The sequence below is a fragment of the Podarcis vaucheri genome, assembly GCF_965113315.1.
Source record: "Podarcis vaucheri genome assembly, chromosome: 7".
Lineage (NCBI taxonomy): Eukaryota > Metazoa > Chordata > Lepidosauria > Squamata > Lacertidae > Podarcis > Podarcis vaucheri.
The window spans coordinates 19,519,653-19,529,194 of record NC_138765.1 but is presented as its reverse complement, the minus strand read 5'-3'; the positions used below and the strand labels follow the sequence as shown (position 1 = coordinate 19,529,194).

Genomic DNA, 9,542 nt, shown 5'->3' with positions numbered 1-9,542 from the left:
TTGCAAGACGGAAACATCTTGCAAGTTTGTTTCCTTTTTCTTAACACCGTTAATACAGTTGCGACTTGACTTCGAGGAGCAACTCATAGAATGCGGTGTGGTAGCCTTTTTGAGGTTTTTAAAGACTTTGGTGATTTTTGAAGCTTTTCCAAAACTTTCCCGACACCGTGCTTCGCAAGACGAAAAAAATCGCAAGACGACAAAACTCGCGGAACGAATTAATTTCATCTTGCGAGGCACCACTGTACGATGAAAATCCATACAAGCAGATGCAGTTTTTGTGTGAGATATACCCCAGTTGTAATCCATCAGCTAACTGCACCACAGTTCGGCATTTTATCATCCCAAGCTGAAAGCATATCAATCTAGTTTTCACCAGTTCTAATTAGAGCCCTCCACAGATGACCGAGCCATGAAGCATCCAATTCTCAAGTTTTTATACAGTTCCTCCTGCATTCCATTTGATTAATTAGATATTTCTTAATGAGGCTTGCCAAATCATGAAATAGCAAGTATAGAAAGGAAACAGCCACTCACCTCACATAAACTGTAGAAAACGCTGAAAGTCCTTCTCAGTTCAAAGCTTGGCACTCAGTGACTGAATTACTTAGCAGGTCTTTTTTTGTCTTCTTCTTCCAGAACACGCCTGTTTGTAAGTTCAGATTTAATTAATTTTTAAAGAACAGGGATGCTCATGGCTATGGCTCTGGAGAGTTTCCAATTTTTGCAGTGCTCAACACCCAGCGTCCCTGCCCCCACCTTCTGTAGCGAGTGGCAGTTATCAGATGATCCGTGGGTGACGGCCAGTCCCCCCCACCCGGGGGGGGCAGGGATAATTACTCCCATATTACCCCTGAATTCCTGCATGACTGGAGTGCAGTGCCATGGAAAGCAGCCAAACGCCATGGCGATCAGACCAGAAGTTGGGAGGGCAATCCTTTGGGAAGAAGGGTGAGATATAAATTGAACAAATAAACGAACAAGAACCGTTGCAAAGTAAAGTGAGCTACAAATTGCATAAGCTTCAGTATGTCCCCTAACAAAACACAACTCCTAGGGTACAAGTCCAACTTCGCCAGAGAGTGGAAAGATGGGGATTGAGACAGCCAAGTTAGCCCTAGGGGTGGGGATTTGATTCAGTCTGCATTTGAATCACACTTTCTGTAACAATATGCAAACCAAAACATCTTTCAAAATGCACACTTCTCTTTTCACAAAGGACTTATTTATAGACTGGTGGATTTTCCATATGAGAACTGGTGCCTTATGGGAGATTGGGATGGGGTGGTCTCCCCAACACAGGATAAGACTTCAGAGAAGTTAATCTTTGTTGCTCTGCCCACTTTTTGTCTTGCTGTTGGCAGTTGGCTTCTTGATCATTTCTGGAACACAGTGGCAATCCAGGTGGGTTGCACCATTTCCTCTTGCTAATGCTGAAGGCCTTTTGCAAGTTGTTTGTGTGCTGTAACCTTTGAAGACAGAGCAAAGGAGAAGTAGAGAGAAGGACTGAGCTGTGACCTGGAGGCTTTTGGTGTGCAGAAACATCTCTCTGGAGATCTGACGTGTGGTAAGCAAATCTGTTGCCTGGAAGAGGGGCTTATACTGGTTGCCTTCACCTATGCTTAGCCTACTCTTGTTAGGAAATGCCATCAGTGATCTCTCCTCTTGAAGGGAGGCAGACTCAGAAAAGGCCAGTGGATAGTTAATGGTCTGAAGGAGCAGCAGCAGGAGCTGGAAGCTCAGCAATCCCAGCAAAGGATATAATAAGAAGAAATAAACTGAAAGTTGGTATAGTAGCACTGGATATTTGTAAGGCATTTGACTATGTAGAATGGTTGGCATTAAAAATGATTATAGAAAGTTTAGGATTTGGAAAACGATTTAAGGGATTAATAAATCAATTATATTTGAGGAACAAGGCATATGTCATCATGAACAATGGTATAACAGAATGAACACTAGTTCGAGCTACAAGACAAGGATGCCCCCTTTCCCCTATTTTATTTGTATTGATCATTGAAACTCTGGCCAATGTAATTTGAGAAGTTAGAAATATATAAGGAATAAGCAATAATGGAAAAGAGAAAATAAGTTTATTTGCACATGACGCCTTGCTAACAATCAAAAACCCATTGGAAAATATGCAAGTAATAGAGGACCATTTGAAAAAAAAAAATTGGGTTAAAGCTGTCTGAAATTCCAGAGGTAGCATTGTTATCAATTTATGATGAGGTGGAAGGTTTGCAGGCTATGAAGGGCTTGCTCACAAATTTATTAACAGCTGTATGAGTTTTTATAGCTAGGAAGTGAAGGGGCAAGGTGAATATAAAATAGAAGAATGGTATAAAGAGGTGTGGGATATAGCTACTAATGATAAATTAACATGCGCTATTAAGGTAAAATGGGGAATATGTAGGAGAAATGATTTTAAGGAGATATGGAATTTGTGGAATTTGTACTGTTCAAACGGAAAGGGGTCAAACCATCACAAGAGGTGTTGAAATTTTGGGAGGCTGGATAGTTACAATGGGAGCTGGCAAACAACCTTGTCTAACCACTCTGGCTGAGTCTATTGGCCCTGACAACTGGCCTTCTCAGTCTACTCTGACTTGAAGCTTGAAATTCTTAATTTAAACTCAGCAGAGGCACCTGTCCATCTTAGTCCCCAGTTTTCTCCATAAAAAGTCTTCTTTTCTGTCAAAGGCTGAGGTCGAATCAATGAAGGTGAACGATGAGAGAAGAAGGGAGGGAGGGAAGGAGAGCAGATATATGCCATTCGGTTATTTGTCCTGAGCCAAACACCATTCACAGAAATGACTCCTGAGTGAATGGATGGCAATTTGTTTGGTTCTCTTCATGTCTTCCTCCTCTCCCACCCAACCCTTCTGTTTCAATTCCATTAACTTACTAACTGGGGCACAAATAGGCACAAAGCAGAAGTAGTTCTGGGGCGGTTGCAGCTTGAGGAATGGAGTTGTGTGGGGAGGGTGGGGAGAGCAATTGTTTGCCCGCAATTGACACTGCTAGCCACCATTCTTCAGCTCAGGCATATAATTTTTCTAGCCAAAGTGTCCATCAATCTGATAGATCTTAAAAGATATAGAAGTGAGGCATACAAACCCCACAAAGATCTCTATCACTATCCACATATCTGAATGCAGAGCTATAAAAGAGTGTCAACAGTTCATAAGAAGGATTCAGAGACCTACAGATGTATGGTGGCATATACCATATTTCTCCATGTATAAGACAATGCTTTTTGCTAAAAAAGAAGAAGGCAATAATTGGGTGTTCGCTTATACATGGAGAATGAATGCAGGGGGGACGTGTGATTAATGGTAGCAGCAAGAAGGAGATTGGCAGCGGCAACTGGGCAGGTGATTGGCGGCTGTGGCAAGTGAGTGGGTGTGCTGCTGGTGGCGGTGAGCGGGCAGACAATTGGCAAATACGGCGAGGTGTGCACTTGGCAATGGCTGTGGCAAGCGATCGGCAGTGGCTGGCATATGGGTGAGCGATTGGTGGAAGTAACTTCCCCCCCTCCCCCCCCAAAGAAGCTAAACAACTGAATTTCTTAATTTTGGGTTAAAAAAATAGGGGTTTTCTTATACAAGGGGGTGTCTTATAAATGGAAAAATACAGTATTTTCAATAACTAAAAATAATTATAATTATAATCCAGTGCACAAATGTATTTATTCAGCTACTGCTATATCACAGGCAAATGGTGTCAAATGGTGGAGGAGACCCAGTAAAGTACTGACGTACAGTACTTTGTAAAAAATAATAATTTAAAAATCATTTTGACATCTCCAGTGTCAAAGAGGGGGGTAAAGAGGTGTTTCTTTAGCATTCACCAAAAGCTATATAATGATGGTGCAAGACTCACACCTGTGAGGAGGGAGTGCCACAGCTTTAGGGCCATCTCCGAAGCCATTATCCATCAAGCTTTTGAAGGAGGTGGAAAAAACCAAGATGGCAAAGCATATTACACTGGCTACAAATAATTAGTTCTGACCAGCATTTTCTGCTGCAGATGTTCTTTTGACGGGTTATCAGCACTTTATATTCTTTTTTAAGGCACGTACGGAGAGATAGGCTTGTTGCCTGACTGAGTTAACAGATGTCAGGGCGGCTTTGTAGGCGCTAAGCAACAGGCAGGTAAAATTAGTAAGTGGTCCACCAAGGCACTCAGCAGTTTTCGGAAGATCAAGGTGGGAATTATTTTGGGAGGAGGGACCACTTATGAGAGCAGGGTGGTGAAAGGCAGCACAGTTTGTATATTTTTTGTTTATCTTGCACCCTGAGAACCTGGAACAGAGAATTAGTAAACGTACAGCCTGAGGTCATCTTCACGACAGCACAATCTGCAGTAGGCCTCTCGGCAGATATGTAAATTTTAAGAACACCCAAACATAAACTGCAACCTATGTGGAATAATGTGCGTGTCTCCCTTCCCCAGGTTTGGCATCCCAGTTACGCTGAGCAGTCACAGATCTGGCCATTCGCACCATGCAGGCCCTGCAGATCAGTGCTGTGGTTTGTGCTTTCATCAGCCTTCTGCTGCTCCTCATTGCCCTGGGCTCAGACTACTGGCTGGAAAATGCCTCGGGCCACATTGGCCTCTGGAAAGCTTGTGCTAAAGTTCTGGCAATTTATTCTTGTGGTTCACTTGGGATGGATGTGAAAGGTAAGCTTTTTGTCTTCCGCTCGGAGTACTAGTGTTGTAGTATTCAACCGTAACTTGGGGGGGGGGGCACAGCTGACAATTCCTCAACTCCCTGAAAATCCAGTGTGACTAGGGATAACACATTCACTCCATGCTTTTTTTTTCTGGGGGGAGGGAGGAATTAATGTTTTGATTAAAGTGAAGTGGGTTCCAGGACAAAATGGCTGTTGTGGGAATTTAACCTCCTTCTTCCTTTCTCTTCCTTCCTTCCTGAAAGATTTCATCCATGTTACCCGAGCCTTCATGTTCTTTGGGATGATCGCTGGAGCCATCTCTTGCATTGGTCTTTGTGGCACCTTTTGTAGCGTGCAATTTGGCTCCATCTCCAAGGCCAAGACCGCAGCCATAGCCAGCATTGTTGCAGGTATTATGGATCCAGTGAAGTTATACTCTGAGCAGACCCGCTTAAATCAATGATGGAAGGACCTATCCAATAGTCCTCTCTCCACCTCCAGGGTTTTGTGAGTGGTGGAGCCACCTACCACATCTCCAATGGATATGTAGCTGGGAAGGGGAGGGCAGCAGGATGATCAGGCCCAATTCCCGGCTGGTGCTTCAATCAGGGCATGTGGGCAGTGAGACTGGTTCCAGATCCAATGGATGCTTGGCCAGCTCAGGCCTGCTTTCTCCTTGCCCTGGAAGCACATCCAATGGATATGTTGCAAGGGCGGAAGTAGGAGCTCCCTGCAGAAGCCACACTTTTGTTTCAGAACTTTTTGGAATTCAAACGAGTTCCGAAATGGATTCCTTTCGACTTCCAAGATACAACTGTATAGTATACTTCTTCTTCTTCTTCTTCTTCTTCTTCTTCTTCTTCTTCTTCTTCTTCTCCTTCTCCTTCTCCTTCTCCTTCTCCTTCTCCTTCTCCTTCTACTACAGTGGTACCTCAGGTTACATATGCTTCAGGTTACAGACTCCACTAACCCAGAAATATTACCTCGAGTAAAGACCTTTGCTTCAGGATGAGAACAGAAATTGTGCAGCAGCGGCGCGGCGGCAGCAGGAGGCCCCATTAGCTAAAGTGGTACCTCAAGTTAAGAACAGTTTCAGGTTAAGTACGGACCTCCGGAACAAATTAAGTACTTAACCTGAGGTACCACTGTACTACTACTACCAAGTTATATATTTATAGGCTGCCCATCTGACAGGGTTGCTACAGCCACTCTGGGTGGCTTCCAACAAATGACAACACTGTAAGACATCAGACATTATAAATAACCAAAATGTGAAAACGATTTAAAAAACCCCAATTATAAATAAAAAATAGCTTAAAACAACAACTCTTAAATACAATCAGTTCCACTTGATCCTTTGTCCCTATCCCCATAGCCACCTGGCAACCAGGGCACATCTGTCAGCCACTGCATTTCACTAGCTGCAGCTTCAGGGTCAGCCTGGAATATTTAATGTACAAGCAACTTTATATCTTAATGTATTTTTCCTTAATAGCTCTTTGCGTCATGATTGCCATGGCCGTCTACACAGGGGAGACAAGAGGAAATGCCTATTATGGATGGTCTTTTGGCTTCGGCTGGGCCTCCTTTCCTCTCTTCCTTATAACTGGTGAGTAAGTGTCAAATGGGAAATGCTGAAAATGTGCGTCTTTATTTAAAGGTTTGCCTTCGTATGGAGTTGGCAGCTGCATTCTTTCATTACGGAACAGTCTGGGGCTGAGCTGCACATTTAGCATCATCACGTGGCCGTGCCCCTGGCAGCGTTCCACTTTGGCTGCGGATGGAGGCTTATATATTGATCAATTTCCTGGTGTGACATGCAGTGCACACAATTCCACTATCAGCAAGAGAGGAAGAGGGTGGAATTTGAACCAATCCCCTGGGTGTGCAACTTTACTGCAAGCATGGATTACATCTGTGTTTTTTGGCCTTGAAAAGCATTCAGAAATGCCATTCTCCCTTCATATTGTTATTATCCGCTTTGAGCCCTGCTTTGGCTGGGGAGGGCGGGATATAAGTAAAATTTTATTATTGTTATTATTATTATACCAACACTCTGAAGGAATCAGGTTTCCCCAGATTCAGCTCGATGGGCAGGAAAAACATCTAAAACAATTTTGACTTATGTGTTTCGGCAGGATTTCCGCACTACGGAAATGCATTTGTGCCAAACTTCAGCAATTTGTAATTCACTAGCCTTATTCCTTACAAACACTCCCAGAGACTTTGGCTGAGTAAAAAGGATATTATATTCTAGAATGAATGCAGACAGACTACCTATTTCATTCACAGACAATTTTCATCTATTTTTTGATCCCGAAAAACACTTCTTGATAAGTGGGTTATTTTTATTTTTCTTATTTGTTATTATTTTGTTATAATTATTATTAATGCCCTGCCACTCTGGATGGCTTCCAACAAAATATTAAAAATACAATAAAACACCAGGCATTAAAAACTTCCCTAAACAGGGCTGCCTTCAGATGTCTTCTAAAAGTCAGATAGTTTTTTATTTCTTTGACCTCTTATGGGAGGGCGTTCCACAGGGCGGGCACCACAACCAAGTAAAAAAGCTCATCGCAGATAGGTTTTGCATTATCCCACAATGCATCTATTTAAATACTTATGAAAACAGATGGAGGCATGCCTGGCAAGAAGGGTCCCTTGTAGAAGTCTCAAAATGAACAATGTATTCTCCGGGAGAGAACTGGGCCTGTTAGAATGGCAGGGCTTTGAGGATCAGGGCATGATTCCACTGATGAGAAGGGAAGGTAATGCTGGGATCAGTGATCTGGATACTCAGATAGTGTTTTATCCTCTGCTGGCTATGCCCTTTTTCCTCTCCTGATAGGTGGGCTGGCTTTCCGCCTGAATGCTGCTGCAACAGAATGAGGAAAAGAGTGTGCTACAATTTCAGATGAGCTATGTTGATGTCACAAACACAGTCTGCACTGGAACAAGTTGGACCTGGAGGAAATGACTATATTTTCATGATGAAGATGACACAGTATACACTAGCAATGGAGTTAAGGAATGACAAATTCACAGCACATTGCAATCCATTAACTGAATACTGAACCAGCCAACTTAGTGCGCTCCAAATGTTGTTTTGTTACAAATTAGGGCTGCCAAATCTTCTAAACCAAAGGAAAGGACATTAAAAAAAATCATCATAAATAAATAATGATAATAATAAGGGGGACGGTGGGCTTTGTGAAACTGCTCAGCTGAGCAGTTAAAGTGGGGACTCTGTAAAACTGTCTGGCTGTGGGGAGCGCGGTTGCGACTCCTTGCAACTGAGCAGTTAAAGGAGTCCCCAGCCCGGCACTGGTTTGCCTGTGAGCAGGGGGAGCACTGGGGCTGGCTCAGCTGGGGATTGGGAGCTCTGCCGTGCCCCAGTTGAACCACGCAAAGGAGCCCTGATGCTCCTCCCGCTCTGAGGCATGTTGCTTGCACTTGCAGGGCACAGCTGTTCATGCTCCTGGAAGGCAGTTCCCGAGCACACATGTGCTTTGTATAAAACCAGATATGTCCTGGAAAAACTGGACCTATGGCAACCCTAGTTACAACTCCCATCATCCTTGTCCGTTGGCCTTTGACCATACTAGCTGGGGCAGAACGGAGCTGGAGTTCACCAACATCTGGAGAGCAAACAGATAGGCTGCTCCCAATTCAGAAGGAAACCCTTTTCATTCCCTTAAAAATATTTCTTTCTAGAGGTTACCAAATATTTACAGTATAGTATTGGCTGAACACATGCTAGTACAGTGGTACCTCTGGATGTGAACGGGATCCGTTCCAGAGCCCCGTTCGCATCCAGAAGTGAATGCAACTCACGTCTGCACGTGCGTGAGTCACGATTTGCCGCTTCTGCGCATGTGCATGACATCATTCTGTCTGTGCATGCGCAAGCTGCGAAACCCAGAAGTCACGCGCAACCCGAAAATACTTATCCTGAAGCTACTTCAACCCGAGGTATGTCTGTATTACAAATTAAGAATGATGCTAAGCAATATTATTATTCATTCAGTGGCTGGGTTAAAGTAACGAATGAGAAAGACAGGCATCTTGTATGAATCAAGCAGAACGAAATTATCTATGGATGGCATTGTTTGTTTTGAGTTTTGGCCTTCAAATTCTAAATATTGTGTATGTGCAAATGACTATTGTGATTCCTCAGTTTGTCTCACAGCTTTTGATTTTAATAAAGAATATTTTTAACGCAAGCACACAGATTCCCAAGCCTAAAAGGAAACCTCATTATAAAGACAGAAATATGCTTTTGGATTTACAGGCAACCTTCCATTTACGCATGTTCAAGGCATACACGACTGTGCATGCACGCATCAGTGTGAACCCAGACGTGGCACAGAAGGGGGGGGGACAGCCCTAAAACGCTGCAAAAACGTGGTTCTTGCAATCCCAGGAGCCTTTTACACTGAAGTTTGAGGCCTGCAGAGAGTTCAAGTTCGAGAAAGGAGATTTGGAGGGAGCAATTGTGGTGGAGTTTGGTGGAGTTTTTGGGTTACCCAAAGGGTTTTTCAAGGGTTTCCTGAGGTTTAGAGAGTGCTTGCATTCTTTTTCAATGGTTTTCTGCACCTGCAAACATCTCTGCAAAGACAACTGATGTTGAGAGCACGCCAGACACTCCTGCCTTCCACTGCCTCCCACAGTTTGATCAAACTCATGCTGGTAGCTTCGAGAACAGTGTCCAACCATCTTGTCCTCTGTCGTCCCCTTCTCCTTGTGCCCTCCATCTTTCCCAACATCAGGGTCTTTTCCAGGGAGTCTTCTCTTCTCATTAGGTGGCCAAAGTATTGGAGCCTCAGCTTCACGATCTGTCCTTCCAGTGAGCACTCAGGG

General features: G+C 43.7%; 1 protein-coding gene across 1 annotated transcript; it reads left to right on the top strand.

Moving 5' to 3' along the window:
* The first annotated feature begins 4,147 nt into the window (after positions 1-4,147).
* LOC309537335 (protein NKG7-like) lies at positions 4,148-7,849 on the top strand. Its single transcript, XM_082232194.1, has 4 exons — positions 4,148-4,686; positions 4,943-5,089; positions 6,175-6,288; positions 7,531-7,849. Exons 1-4 carry the CDS (start codon positions 4,509-4,511, stop codon positions 7,569-7,571), a joined length of 480 nt encoding a protein of 159 aa, XP_082088320.1. The 5' UTR covers positions 4,148-4,508; the 3' UTR covers positions 7,572-7,849.
* The last annotated feature ends 1,693 nt before the right edge of the window (positions 7,850-9,542 follow it).